Here is a 15,776-nt window from a genome sequence, read left to right as displayed (position 1 = left end):
TCAGCAACAGACTGCTGTGGAGAAAAGGAAAATAAGCAGGAGCATTCTACAAGACTGAGTCATCCAACAGACCCCGCTATAGAATGCAACCGTTTCAAGTCTTGGCTCACACTGAGTCCACTGCCACGAACTAAGGTTCAATTTTGTTTTTTGTTTTTCCCTTTCGCAGCAGGATAAGAGTTCATGGAGGAAACTGGATCATTTAAAAGCAGATAAAGAGGCACCATTTTCCTCTGTGTAACTGATCAAAACAGATTTGCAATCTTTTTACCTACATATAGCAACTTGTCTGAAACTTGCACTGCTTTTGAGTCTCAAGTGCATCATCTGTGCAGCTCTGTTGGACCGTTATTCTTGGAGCTCCCCACAACACACAGGCCCTATAGAGCTACTTCCCGTTTATGTGATTGTACACATGCTTTACTGTACTGAATAGTGATCCCCAAAATCTTTGTTCACCTGGAACCTCAGAATATGACCTTATTTGGAAACTGAGTCTTCATAATTAGTTAAAATGAGGTTACACAAAGGAGTATGGTGGGGCCTAAATTCAATAACTGCTGCCCTAGGGGCCAGCGCTGTGCCACAGCAGGTAAAGCCACCACATCAGCATCCTATATGGGTACAGGTTTGAGAACTGGCTACTCCACTTTTGATTCAGCCACCTTTTAATGGGAAAGCAATGGAAGATGGCCCAAGTTCTAGGGTCCTTGAACCCACACGGGAAACCAAGAAGAAGCTCATGGCTCCTGGCTTCAGCCTTGCCCAGCCCTGGCTCTTGTGGCCATTTGGGAAGCGAACCACAGATGGAAGATCTCTCTCTCTCTCTCTCTCTCTATTTATTTATTTGAAAGGCAGAGTTTCACAGAGAGCAAACTTCTTTCATCCACTGGTTCACTCCCCAAAAGATGGCTTAAATTGCCAGAGCTAGGCCAGGCAGAAGACAGGAGCTTCATTAGCGTCTCCTATGTGGGTGGCAGGGGCCCAAGCACTTGGGTTATCTCCTGCTGCTTTTCCCAGGCCATCAGCAAGGAGTTGAATTGGAAGTGGAGTGACTGGGACATGAATCAGTGCCCAAATGGGATACTGGCATTGTAAGCAGCAGCTTTACCCACTATGCCACAATGCCAGTCCCAGTTTAATGACTTTTATAGCTATTGGACTTCATGGTGATATCACACAAGTACGTGATGTCATGTCCTACAAAATAACAGTCTGTGATGGATTGAACAATTTTTTTTAAAAGTCTTTGCCATAGTTGGAAAAATGCTATATAGATAACTGATATTTTAAAGATGAAGGTGATGTGCTATACTTATAAAATGTGCACTCAGAACCATCTCAGAGATACTTAATTATCTTCCATGTAGTTTTGGTGGCAACAACACTCTGTTCTAACTTTTTAAATAAGGTAACATGTGAATGGTACACTGTATACAATTGGTAGTTTGCAATTAATCCTGTTATTTGGTTAACGAGAAACTCACTTCCCAGACCAACAGGGATCATTGATTATACAGTGAACAGCACACCATGGCTTTGTTAACCACAAGGACCTTGGCAAGACTTCAGAGAACATCTTCCCAGAGACTAGGAGCTCAGATGTTGCTCATAACAAAATGCTTCTGGGTGGACCTCACGTAGCTAAGATCCTATGACAACAGCAGCAAAGAGTGGCTGCAACTCTAAGACTTATTCCTGGGATGGTAATGACAAAGATGACATTGTCTTTTAATAAGACACCCTTTCTAGCACCAATTTCACACAAAGGAGAAAAAAAAAATTCTAAGTGCATCTAAAGAAACCTGCATCACGGTGGGAGGCTGGCTGATTTGAATGTTTTCTTCCAGCAATTACAAGAAACACACAGAAACATGATTTAAACCAAAAGGAAGGCACTCGTGTTTCCTTTAATGTCAATGCTAATTATAACCACACACTCCAAAACTCCTAGGACCTGGACTAGCCATGCATACAGACCAATGAATGAAAGCCTCTTTTCTCAAGCAAAACCCAAAGCATCAACAAGAAGCTCTTAGTAATTCTGTGCTTAAGTCTCTCACCATCACTGGATCATGGGGTCACCTCAAGATGTAGCACAGCAAACAACCTAAAAATCATTATTGTAAGTCGACAGGCTATAAATCACAGGAAGAGGGCAACATATCAACGGTTTGTCCTGGTTGCTGGCAGATCGGAAAGTGGGACTTCATACACTTGACTTTTCAAAGTTTCCTAAGTTACCACAGAAACCAAGAGTCCATGAAATCGATAGGTTCTTGAATGAAGTGAAATTGCTGTAATGGGAATGGGTGGGGAAAGATGCATTGAAGCTGTAGAAGTCATACCCAGTAACAATTCCACACCTGCTTTCAATTAAAAACCCTAACCCTTACCCTATCATTGGATCATCATTCCTTCAACTGCTTGGTGGGCATTACACTGGGTTAGTGTGTATCTGCATCCAGTAATGCTGTTGACTCTTCCTAGTTAACTTATTTTTAATGAGTAAAAAATGTTTAAAAAACAGTGCCATGAGCGCTCTGAACTCCTTTTATCCAAAATTTGCAGAAACATTCAAATTCACTTCAGCCTATAGCGCCTTAGAAATCCACAACTAGATCTTCTCCATAGAAAGAAAGAATTGATTGAATGCTTGGGGAGAGAAAAATTGTTCTAACCCCTCAATTTTATCAAATATGTATCTACCATATATAGAGCTACCCCAAATTTAAAGTTTCATACTAAAGACTTTGGAGGGTTTTCACGCATCAAATCAGGGTTACACCTGCAAAGGATGAAATACAGAATCCCTGTCTGTGACTCTGCTGGACAGAGGAGCAGCCCACAGAGAAAGCAGCCAGCACACTTGAGTTCCAAAAATTGAACAGCTGTCAAGAATTTCCCATCTACGGAATGACATACACCAAAAGATATGAGCAAAAGAGTTTGCTTCGGCTCTGAGGAAATTCACCTTAACTCCCCCGTTCCCACAACCTCACAGACAAACACACTCTCACATTCGCAGATTAATTACATTACGACAAGAGTTGGAAGAAAAACAGTTGGGGGCAAAAAACAATTGCCTGAAAAGAGAACATACTCTTGAGCTGATCTAGGAATCAATCCACACTTATCCGCCTGTGATCTGATAGCATTATGGAGTATTATAACCCAGATGTAGTTGGGATAAGATGTTCTGTAGTAAGACTAATTCCATTTCTTGATTCACATTAAAACTTAAAGTAACGGAAACTCCCCCCCCCCTTTCTAGTCATTCTAATCCTGTCCATAAATGTCTCATTACAGACACATTTCTCTAACAGGACTCACACTTCAACCGCAAGCTAGTCCTATGCTCATTAAGCTTATTCAAAAACCCTCAGTCATCTTCAACTTTTGTCCCTGACTGAACACCCAGAAAACACATTCAAATGGAGAACTCGCCCTTCTGTCTAAAAGAGAATTCCATCTCCCAGCAGGAGGTCTTCTTCCTGTTTGCAACAGAAACAGAACAATGCCTTTTTTACTTTCCTACTTAGCAAACTCCCTCAAACTTTGCCAGGAACCAGCCCGGTGCCCCGGACTCTGATGCAGGACAATTCTCCCAGGCTGTAACTTTGCCCCCAGCGGGAACACAACGGCCCCTCACCTTTCAGGCAGAACATTCTGTAGCAGCTGCATAGAGGTGCTGGGCTCCGCGGTGCTCTGCAGCCTGCAGCGTGAGGCGCAGCTGAGCCCCGGCCCACCTCCCGCCGGAGGGGCAGCCAGCCAGCGCCTGTCACTACAGGAAGCCACTGCCCAATCCCAGGCTCGTGGGCTGGGCTGCGGACACCTCCCTATCTCTCCCCGGTCATTTCACGCCTGGGATTCAGAGTCCGCTTGAAAAAAGGGAGGGGAGCCGCGAGTTGGCTGCAGGCATCCCTCAATTCGCACGGTCCAGTGCCACCGCCGAGTGCACACGGCCAAGCCCATTTGTTTGTGCTTATCTCTCAGCGTTTTCCATGGCAGAGAGGGGCTCCCTCACGTGACCCTCAGCACAAGAAAGAAATCACTGGATTCTCTTTAATGATGACCTTCTATTCTTCGACTTCACCGCTCCTTGTCTGTCTGATACTGCTGTTTGCTTTCTGATACGGAGCCAGCCTCGCGGACACAGGTGCGTGATTAACACAACATTATCATATAAAACCTTGCACAGCCAGCTGAGGCTGCATCACTGAGAGCATGCACAGGGAATGCTCATGGTAGTGCAAGAGAAATAGCAACACTAGGTAGGTGTGAAGCATGTGATACTTCTATGGCATTGCCATTTGTTTAGATGAGGAAACAAAGTGGACATTACAGTATGTGAATTTCTAACTCCAGTGTAGCCATAATCCGATATTAAATTTTGTCACATGGGGACAGCGCTGTAGCACAGCAGGTAAAGCCACTGCCTGCAGTGCCAACATCCCATATGGGCACCAGTTTGAATCCTGGCTGCTCCATTTCCGATTCAGCTCTTTGCTATGGCCTGGGAAAGCAGTGGAAGATGGCCCAAGTCCTTGGGCCCCTACACCCATATTGGAGACCCAGATGAAGCTCCTGGCACCTGGCTTCAGATTGGTGCAGCTCCAGCCTTTGGGGCCATCTGGGGAGTAAACCAGAAGATGGAAGACTGCTCTCTCTCTCTCTTTCTGCCTTTTTCTCTCTGTAACTCTGCCTTTCAAATAAATAAATAAAACTTTAAAATAAATAAATAAACTTTGTCACGTCCCCTGAAAAGCTAACTCTATGCTGGCAAGTTCATGGCTGCTGGACTGTAAACTCTAGGTGAGACCTGCTGAGAAAGTCTTGTAAATTGCCTCAGGGACAGCCTGCTTACACGGCCATCTGAGCCCGGGTCCTTCCCCACAGAGACTGGCCAGTCTCCTGGCCACAGGAAGCAGCCATTGTTCACAAGGCCAGCTGCTGTTTGCAGGTCTTCCTCTTGACTCCACAGGATGCAGGAAACTGACTCACAGAACCAGTCTCTCTATCTGTCTGTGACCTGGCCGCTCACCCCACCCTTGGGGCACCCGCAGTGTGGATGCTCCGTGGATGCCCCATGCTCTTTGGCTTTCTGTATAAGGACTGAGCATATCCTGTGAGGCTCCTGCTCCTCGTCCTCCTGTACCACCTGGTTAAGAGGTTGTTGCTGTGATCACAAGGAAGCAGAAGAGGCCCTCGCCAGAAGTCAATGGGGATGGACAAAACCTAAGCGTGGAATGGTAAACAGTGATTCGAACTCTCAGAATAGAGTTCACAGATCATCTCACTGGGTGGACCAAAGGATGATCTGCCCACTGGAACAGCTGCTGCCTCAAGATCAAACTTAGACCACTGAGTCAGTCTTTTCCACTACACCTCGTGAGCCTCTCTCCATCTTTGTTCTCTCCAATCCTGAGCAGTCTTCTGTCTAACTTATGAACTGCACAGGTATTCCTGAAAATGTTCCTGTGGGCTTGATTCAACCTTTCAAATTGCACAGAGAGACAGGGCTGGCATGCTGGCACAGTGGGCTTCACCTACCACCTGAAATGCAGGCATCCCAGGTGAATACTGGTTCAAGTCCCAGCTGCTCCACTTCCCATCCAGCTGCTTGCTAATGTGCCTGAGAAAGCAGCGCAAGATGGCCCCTGACACCCATGTGAGAAATCACGATGGAGTTCCTTGCTCCTGGCTTCATCCTGGCCCAGCCCTGGCCTTTGTGGCCATTTGGGGAGTGAACTTGTAGATGGAAAATATCTCTTCTCACCCCCTCACCCATAATTTTAATTTTTTTTTTTTGACAGGCAGAGTGGACAGTGAGAGAGAGACAGAGAGAAAGGTCTTCCTTTGCCATTGGTTCACCCTCCAATGGCCGCCGCAGCAGGCGCGCTGCGGCCAGAGCACCGCGCTGATCCGATGGCAGGAGCCAGGTACTTATCCTGGTCTCCCATGGAGTGCAGGGCCCAAGGACTTGGGCCATCCTCCACTGCACTCCCTGGCCACAGCAGAGAGCTGGCCTGGAAGAGGGGCAACCGGGACAGAATCCGGTGCCCCGACCGGGACTAGAACCCGGTATGCCGGCGCCGCAAGGCGGAGGATTAGCCTACTGAGCCGCGGCGCTGGCCCAATTTTAAAAATATTTTTAAAAATATTTATTTATTTGAAAGTCAGAGTTACACAGAGAAAGAGAGGCAGAGAGAGAGAGAGAGGTCTTCCATCTGCTGGTTCACTCCCCAATTGGCCGCAATGGCTGGAGCTATGCTGATCCAAAGCCAGGAGCTAGGAGCTTCTTCTGGGTCTTACCATGAGGGTGCAGAGGCCCAAAGACATGGGCCATCTTCTACTGCTTTCCCAGGACACAGCAGAGAGCTAGATAGGAAGTGGAGCAGCCAGGTATCAAACTGGTGCCCATATGGGATGACAGCACTGCAGGTGACAGCTTTACCCGCAATGCCACAGCACCGGTCCCAATAAATAAATCTTTTTTTTTTTTCAAAAGATTTATTTTATTTATTTGAAAGAGTTACAGAGAGAGGTAGAGACAGAGAGAGAGGTCTTCCATCTGCTGGTTCACTCCCCAGATGGCCACAACGGCCGGAGCTGTGCTGATCCAAGGCAGGAGCTAGGAGCTTCTTCTGGGTCTCCCACACGCGTGCAGGCGCCCAAAGACTTGGGCCATCTTGTACTGCCCTCCCAGGCCATAGCAGAGAGCTGGATCAGAAGTGGAGAAACCGGGACTAGAACCGGCACCCATGTGGGATGCCGGTGCCTTAGGCCAGGGCTTTAACCCGCAGCGCCACAGTGCCGGCCCTGCAATAAATAAATCTTAAAATAAATTATATATATAAAGAAACTCCTATCTTGGAAATTCAAGATTTGAGGCTTGAATACAGAGATTGTACTTAATAGTATTTTATGCATACTCACAGTTAAAGCCTTTTTTTTTTTTTTTTGACAGGCAGAGTGGACAGTGAGAGAGAGAGACAGAGAGAAAGGTCTTCCTTTGCCGTTGGTTTACCCTCCAATGGCCGCCGTGGCCAGCGCACTGCGGCCAGCGCACCGCGCTGATCCAAAGCCAGGAGCCAGGTACTTATCCTGGTCTCCCATAGGGTGCAGGGCTCAAGCACTTGGGCCATCCCCCACTGCACTCCCTGGCCACAGCAGAGAGCTGGCCTGGAAGAGGGGCAACCGGGACAGAATCCGGTGCCCCAGCCGGGACTAGAACCCGGTGTGTCGGCGCCGCAAGGCGGAGGATTAGCCTAGTGAGACGCGGCGCCGGCCAGTGTAAGCCATTTTTAAAATTTATTTATTTATTTGAAAGGTAGACAGATCTTCCATCTGCTGTTTCAGCCCCCCTTAATGTCCCCAACAGCTGGGACTGGACCAGGCTGAAGCCAGGAGACTGGAACTCAATCCAGGTCTCCCATGTGGGTGTGAAGGACCAACAACTGGAGCCATCACTTGGATATTAACAAGAAGCTGAAAAAGGAAACACAGTCAAGACTCAAACCCAAGCCACTCCCTTTTAAGATAAGGGCATCCCAAGCAGTATCTGAACTGCTACTCCACATCCCACCCCTCTACCTTTTTTTTTTTTTTTTAATAGAGATGACTTTATATGCTGGAAAGAATTTTGGACAGAAAAGTAAAGAGAACCTGATAACCTGATTCTATTACTATTTTTGCTGGCCTCTAAGTTTATTACCTGCAAATGTGGAGAGTGAATGGGATGTGGGAACTAAATTAACTCTCCTATTCCATCCTGCTCCACCAAAAAAAATATTTTGGGGGCTGGTGTCGTGGCATTGCAGGAAAAGCTGCCACTTATGACTCTGGCATCCCATATGGGTGCTAGGTGGTGTCTCTTCTGCTCCACTTCCAATTTACCTCTCTGCTAATGCCTAGGAAAAGCAGCAGCAGATGGCCAAAGTACTTGGGACCCTGCCATCTACGTGAGAGACCTGGAAGAAGTTCCAGGCTCCTGGTTTCAACCTGGCCCAGCTCCGGTTATTATGACCATCTGGGGAGTAAACCCGCTGATAGAAGATCTCTCTCTGTCTCTACCTTTCTCTCTGTAGCTCTCTCAAATAAATCTATTTGAGTTAGAGAGAGAGAGATAAGGAGAAACAGAGAGAAAGATCTTCCATCCATCTGCTGGCTCACTCCCCAAATGGCCACAATAGCCAGAGTTGGGCCAATCCAAAGCCAGGAGCCAGGAGCTTCTTCCTGGTCTCCCACACAGGTGGTGCAGGTGCCCAAGCATTTGGGCCATCTTCTACTTCTTTCCCAGGCCATGAGCAGAGAGCTGGATAGAAGAGGAACAACCAAAACACAACTGGCACCCATATGGGATGCCAACACTGCAGTGCTGGACACAGTGCCAACCCCATAAATAAATCTTTAAACAATATATATTTTGGTGTGAATACATAGAAATATGCACAAGCACACAAATTTTATTAGATGCATTATGTCAGCTCTCAGGAAAAGAGAATCTTTATCTTCTTAGGGTTTAATGCAAGAGATGGTCAGAATAAATAACTCAGTATGATCAGTTATATACATAATAGAACACACAAAATTAATAATGAGCAATCATAGTTCCTTGTCCATCACTACCAAATTAAGCTAGTCTTGCTACTCAGGTTAAAGCATTGAAAATTTAATGTTGCTGATTAAACGGTGTCCCCCACCAGACTCCTATCTTCCCTGAGAACATGAATACATGGGGGAACAGGCTCTCTGCAGATGTAATTACAGTAAGGACCGAAGTGAGATGACACTGGATCAGGGTGGGCCCTCACTCCAAAGGGATGGTCCTAATAAGACAGAAAGGAGAGACACAGAGCCACAGAGAAGGTCAGGAGCAGCTGAGGGCAGACACTGAACTTGTGCCATCACTGGCTGCCAACAGGAGCTAGGAGAGGCAAGGCAGGGCTCTTCGTGAGAGCCGTTGCACGGGCATGGGGCTGTTAACACTTTGACTTCACCTCTGGCTTCCTGAACTGTGACAGAGTAAACTCCTGGTGCTGAAGCTATCATATTTGTGCTCATTTACGACAGCAGCCTAGGACATGAACACCTACAGCAAGAATTGCAGAGGGGAAGGCATGTCTTATTTTTTTCTTTTGAAAGTAACCTTAATTTCTATTTACATGTGCTAAAGTCTATTTTGTACATACTTCTGTATTTCCTGGGCTCAATTTTAATTGAAAATAAAGTCTCTTATAAATAAAGCATTCATAAACAGCACAAATACTATCTTCTATTAAATTACAGGAACTAGAGTTCTTATCACTTGAAAAGTTCATGGCATTAATGCCAAGCAATAGAAATGCAACGTGCTTTTATTGGTTTCAAATATAAGACTATCATGTTTTAGAATCCTGTGTGAGGAAACAACCATGAGTATGTTTGAAAACAAAAGCAAGAAAAATCACACAATTCAGACTAAGAAGGAAAAAATAAGAAATATCTATTAAAACTGGGTCAGGTATTTGGCCTAGTGGTTATACCAATTAAGACACTTGCATCCCATATCAGAATATCTGGGTTGGATGTCTGGCTATGGACCTCAGCTTCCTGCTAATGCAAACCCTGGCTCAAACAGCTGGAAATCTGCCACCCATCTGGGACAACTGGATTGAGTTCTTGACTCAGTCCAGGCCCGTCCCTAGCCATTGTGGGCAGCTGGGAAGTAAACCGGTGAACCAGTGGATGGGAACATGTTTCTCTCTCTCTTTCTCTCTCTCTTTGTGTGTGTACTTCTCAAATAATTTTTTAAAAAATAACATTGTGTGCCACTACAAACTCTGTTGTAAGATTTTAAGAGTAATTCCTAGGACACCTGCATGGAGGGAGCAGGCTCAGGATGATGCACGCTCACAGGATTTATAGCCTGCGGGACAGGACAAAGGTCTTGCCTTAGCCAACCATGACCTAGGGCGGCAACTGCTTTTCTTCCTCATAGGATTACGACATCCAGCATCGCATTAAAGTTTAACATGATTATCTCTACAAGAGGGAGTGGCAGCCACAGACACAGCCAAAAATTTGCAGAGAATTACGTTTTGCAAACCACCCTGTGCTATTTACTTGTGTGCTAAAAGTTTTATTTTATTTTGATGTAAAAAAAAATGGGAATGAGGATAAAAGAGGAATTAATTTGCATAACAAATAAAATCAGTGAATCTAGAATAGCTCAAAATGCTACTTTTCCCTGGCAGACACAAAACTATACAAGAAAAACAGACATCCATACCTTCTCCCTATGCATCTTGACTCTTACTCTTGCCTCAAAAGCCAGACGAAGATGAAAATGCCTGTTCAGGAGTTTGCTACACACAAATCGGAAAACCCATCTTCCTATCTTTTTTATACCTGTGCTTTTGAAGCACAACATTTATTATTATATTTTGTTTTATTTGAACAACAGAGGGATGGGGGACAAAAGATCTCCCACCTGTTGTTCCATTCCCCAAATGTCAGCAATGGCCAGGGTATCAAAGCCAGGAGCCTAGAATCCCATCTGGGTCTCCCTCATGGGTATCAGGGACCCAAGTATTTAAGCCATCACCTGCTACCTTCCAGGGACATTAGCAGGATCCTGCAATCGGGAGCCAGAGGTGAACATGGAACGTTGGCATTCTGACTTGGGACATGGGCATCTTAACCAGCGCCTTACCATTAGGCTACATGCCCTCCCCCAACGAGGGGCTGCAGATGTCGTAGTTCCAAACACCGGTGCTTTCCTCTATCTCAAGAAACTGGAAATGTTGAAACCCTCTAATATTTTCCAGATGAAAATGACCAGGTTAAACCCACACCCTGGAGATGAATCCACTCTGGGGGCACCTGTGACCCTCGTGACTGACGCGATCTTAGTCAAGTGTGTTGTAGTCTGCCCCCTCCCCTAATGTTCTAGGTAGGATACTTTTGGTTTTACCAAGATTCTGAATCTCTTGGACAAGAGAAGAACATGGTGTGAGGTTTTATATACTCATTCCTCCTGCAGCACAAGAGAAAGAAGGAAAAGAATTATAGCACTAGGGGCCAACGCCGTGGCTTACTTGGTTAATCCTCCACCTGCGGCGCCAGCATCCCATATGGGTGCTGGGTTCTAGTCCCGGTTGCTCCTCTTCCAGTCTAGCTGCTCTCTGCTGTGGCCCAGGAGGGCAGTGGAGGATGGCCCAAGTGCTTGGGCACCTGCACCCACATGGGAGACCAGGAAGAAGCACCTGGCTCCTGGCTTCAGATCCGCGCAGTGCCGGCTGTAGCAGCCATTTAGAGAGTGAACCAATGGAAGGAAGACCTTTTTCTCTGTCTCTCTCTCTCACTGTCTATAACTCTACCTGTCAAATAAATAAATAAATAAAAATAATTACAGCACTATAATGCCCAGTAGGCTAATTTCACCCTTTCTCTGGTTAATTTAAAACAAGCCTCCTGTTCTAGCGCCACCGGTCTGGCCACCTGTAGGCAGGGAAATCTGGATCACAGGTCTTTGTTCTTGACACTTCCTGTTCCCAACACCACCTTGGGCTGTATCCTGTTTTATTTTGCGACTTGATCCCAAGGGCAACCTGCATCCTCTTTGTAGTCTCTTTTCTCTTAGGAAATGCCTGATTCCTGGGTTAATTTGTGCTGGACATAAACCAGCTATGGAGCTCTAAGGCAAATGGGCAGATGCTTCCACCGAGGTGCTTCACTGGCTTCTGGCCCAGGTAGATGGATTCCATGTCACTGTGTTTCCTCCCTGAATCGCAGGAATTCTGCCTTTACTGGCCATTTTAAAAGATGCTCTCCTGAGCCAGTTCTTAGAGTTATTTCAACTTGTTTTTCTTCACAGTCAAGTTCAGACTTTTTGACATCACAGCCAAGAAAAGAGCTCTCATTTGGCTCCTTAGCCTCAAATTTGTATCTAATCTCATTCTGAGCTCCCTGGCTCTCCTAATACCCAAGGGTGCATTGCTTTAAACAACTTTTGAGCCCCTCATGATATCATCTTCCCAGGACATGCCATAGTGAGTTTCTAAGTTGACCTGAGCTCTTATGTAGATAATCTTCCATTGTCTCCTGGCCACTCATACATGTGGTGAGCTACCCTGACTCCCTACTATATCTTTCCAGAAACACTACAACTTACCCAGTCTCTCCCTTGGGGGGTGGGGAGGAATCATCTTACCGCTTAACAAAAAAGAAAGAAAGAAAGAAAAAAAAAAAAAACAAGATAAGGACAAATCCAAAATTCCTCATCCAGTATTAATGATCCTTCTGGACTTGGACTCAAGTCTTTTTCCAAACTATTCTGGATAACATCTCAAGCGGCCCCTGGATCATCTCAGTGCCGTGGTGCACATGGTCACACACCTCCCCCGTCTTTGATTAGGCTGTGATTTCTTTGTCTGGAATGCAGCCCCACCTGCACACTCTGCTGTTACACTTCTCCAAAGCCACCTTTGACCGGGCGCGTCTCCAGCAGCACTAGGTTGCTATGGTACATTATTCACGCAGCTGTCACAGTGTCACAACACTGCCCAGCTACAATGAAAGCTCTTTAGAGTAGGCACTTGCTCATTCACACTTAATTTCTGGTGTCTTAGGGGGGACCTGGGACATGGCAGGCAATCCCTGTTTGCAGCATAAACACATCAAACAAGAATTATTATAACTTCACTGTTTCATCCAAGTGTATACACACACCCTGGATGAGAACTATATCCCACAGGACATTGATTTCTACAAAAAGACATAAAATATGTAATATACTTCTTAAAATCAAAAAATGGACAATTTTCCCCTCATAAAACTAAGGAAATTCATTATTAAATTACTGTCAATGTAGGATTTTTAGACATCATGATTTTTTAAAAAGATTAAGAGTCTACATAGGTCTTATTTCCAAATACACAAACACAGATACCACGCTTTCTCAAGGCAAGCTTGCCAGAGCAATCTCAGCAGGCAGCTTTGCTACTCCCATTCCGCCTGAATTGAATTAAATATTTGAAGGATGAGCAAAGTGGGAAAGAAAAAAAAAAACATCATTTTTCTGAAAGTATCTATTACAAACATATTGATGTCAGTGTGTCCAGCTGGAGGGAGGATACGGAAAGATGTCATAATAATGACCCCAAATCCCCTTTCTTAATGAACTTATCAAATGCATTGTAGGAGAGAAAAACCAAACCAGTGAAGTCCAAGTTTTATTCTCTTAAAGTTTTGCCATTGTCACTCAGCCTACAATATACATATTTGAAGGTCTAGGTTCAGTAACATAAAATAACCTTCTAGAAAAGATACAGCCTCGAATCTTTTCATGCTGTGTGTTTTGGCAATGTGCTCCTTGAAGGACTGACTCCCAAAATACATAGGTCAAGGGCAACTGTCCTGCCTCTTCCCAAGCATCCTAACCTAACTGCAGGTCATTCTGTCAAGTGCAGTAACTCAAGCACAGGAAGACAAGTACTGCACAAAGAATCTTAAAACGTAGATCTCACTGAAGTCAAGAGTGAAATGGTGGTTTTCAGAGGCCAGGAACAGTGGGGTGGGGTGGGGGTGGAGCGGTTTGAGGTTGGGGAAGGCTGATTAACAAGTACTAAGTTAGAGTTAGGAGTAAGAAGTTCTGGTGTCCTATTCACAGTAGGGTGACTACAGATAATTATAGTGAATGGTGTATTTTTTTTAATGAATCATCAGAATTGAGACATCACATTTTTTTAAAAAGATTTATTTATTTATTTGAAAGTCAGAGTTACACAAAGAGAGGAGAGGCAGAGGGGGAGAGAGAGAGAGAGAGAGAGAGAGAGAGAGAGGTAGGTCTTCCATCCGATGGTTCACTCCCCAATTGGCCGCAACGGCTGGAGCTGCGCCAATCCGAAGCCAGGAGCCAGGAGTTTCCTCCAAGTCTCCCACGTGGGTACAGGGACCCAAGCATTTAGGCCATCTTCTGCTGCTTTCCCAGGCCATAGCAGAGACCTGGATTGGAAGCGGAGCAGCAGGGTCTTGAACCGGCACCCATATGGGATGCTGGCGCTTCAGGCCAGGGTGTTAACCCACTGCACCATAGCGCCAGCCCCAAGACATCACATTTTTTAAAAAAGGATATTTATTTATTTATTTATTTATTCGAAAGGCAGAGTGATAGAGAGAAGGAGAGACAGGGAGATCTTCCATTTGCTGGTTCACTCCCGAGTGACTGCTACAGCCAGGGCTGGACCAAGCTGAAGTCAGGAGCCAGAAACGCCATCCAGGTTTCCCACATGGGTGGCAGGGGCCCAAGTATGTGGGCTTCCCTTTGTTGCTTTCCTAGCACATTTGCAGGGAGCTGGATCAGAAGCAAGGCAGCTAGGATTGGAACTGGCACTCAGATACAGTATGCCAGAGTTGCAAGTAGTGGCTTAACCCATGGTACCACAATGCTAGCCCCTGGACTGTATATTTCTCTTTAAACACACACACATACATACACACACACACAATTGGCAACAACAGAAACACTAGAAGAAATTCTTTTTAATGTTTTCAGCATAAAAAATGTTAACTGTTTAAGGAGATAGATACCTTTACCCTGATTGGACATTCTACAGCATATACATGCATGGAAACATCACGTGGCAACCCATAAATACACACACTTTCTTTCTTTCAATTAAAAGTTTTTAAAATAAAGGGGCTGGCATGTTGTACAGTGCAGTGAGTTAGGCTGTCATGTGAAAGACCAGCATCCTATATCACAGTGCTAGTCTAAGTCCCAGTTACTCTGCTTCCAATCCGGCCATCTACTAATGTGCCTGGAAAAGCAGTGGAACATGGCCCAAGTGCTAGGGCTCCTACCATGTAGGAGATGAGAATGGAGTTCTTGGCTCCTGGCTTCCGCTTGGCCCAGACCTAGCTGTTGCAGCCATTTAGGGAGTGAACCAGAGAGAGAGTGGAAGATCTCTCTCCTGTCTCTCTCTCTCTCTCTCTCTCTCTCTGCCTTTTGAGTAAACAGATATATCTTACAAAAAAAAAAAAAAAAAAAAAAGCAAAAACAACTCCCACAACTTAAGGCAAAAAATGTTCTAAAATTTAACCTAAAATAAAGAGTTTTTAAAAAAAGACTTACTTATTGGAAAGGCAGAGTTACAGAGAGAGAGAGGGAGAGACACACAGAAAGAGAGAGAGAGGTCTTCCATCTGCTGGTTTACTCCCCAAATGGCCACAATGGCCAGAGCTGGGCCAGGCCAAAGCCAGGAGCCAGGAGTTCTATCCAGGTCTTCCGTGTAGATGCAAGAGACTAAGCACTTGGGCCATTTTCCACAGTTTTCATGGGCACATTAGCAGGGAGCTGGATTGGAAGTGGAACCATGGAGACTTGAACCAGCACCCATATTGGATGCTGGTACTGCAGGCTGCAGCTTTACCCACTGTGCCACAGTGCTAGCCCCAAAAAGGTTTTTTATATTGTTTTCTCCTAAGGATCTAAGTAAGGTGAGAAAGTTAAAACAATAACCAACCTTCAACTACAGAAGCAAGTACAATCTTCCATCCACAAAATCACATTCCTAAATCATTCTTAAGAGAAGTCAGTTGGAATTAGTCAAATCAGTATTTTTCAAATATATGTACCAGCCAACCAGGAGAACAAATTGTGGCACAATTTACATACTAATAAAACTCACAACCAGAGAGAAATTGGATTACTATTACTGCCAGTCATCAAGCAAAATGATAAAATGGAAGATATGCAAGGATATTAAAAGGCAGATACAGTTTACCAAGTT

General features: G+C 45.2%; 1 protein-coding gene across 6 annotated transcripts in view; it reads right to left on the bottom strand.

The window, feature by feature from the left end:
* Positions 1–15,776, bottom strand: part of NHSL1 (NHS like 1) — a 281,963-nt gene that overhangs the window by 126,637 nt on the left and 139,550 nt on the right. The window contains exon 1 of one of the 6 annotated variants that reach the window (XM_051854294.2): positions 3,653–5,341. The exons of 4 other annotated variants lie outside the window; for them this stretch is intronic. In XM_051854294.2, coding sequence (XP_051710254.1) covers positions 3,653–3,668 — 16 coding nt within the window. In that variant the 5' untranslated portion in view covers positions 3,669–5,341. Of the gene's footprint in view, positions 1–3,652; positions 5,342–15,776 lie in introns of those variants that run through there. One more of the 6 variants, XM_070073517.1, reaches the window with a different exon arrangement.

Source organism: Oryctolagus cuniculus, chromosome 5 (assembly GCF_964237555.1).
Source record: "Oryctolagus cuniculus chromosome 5, mOryCun1.1, whole genome shotgun sequence".
Classification (NCBI taxonomy): Eukaryota; Metazoa; Chordata; class Mammalia; order Lagomorpha; family Leporidae; genus Oryctolagus; species Oryctolagus cuniculus.
The sequence above is the reverse complement of the archived record's forward strand: the minus strand, read 5'-3'. Positions and strand labels throughout refer to the sequence as shown.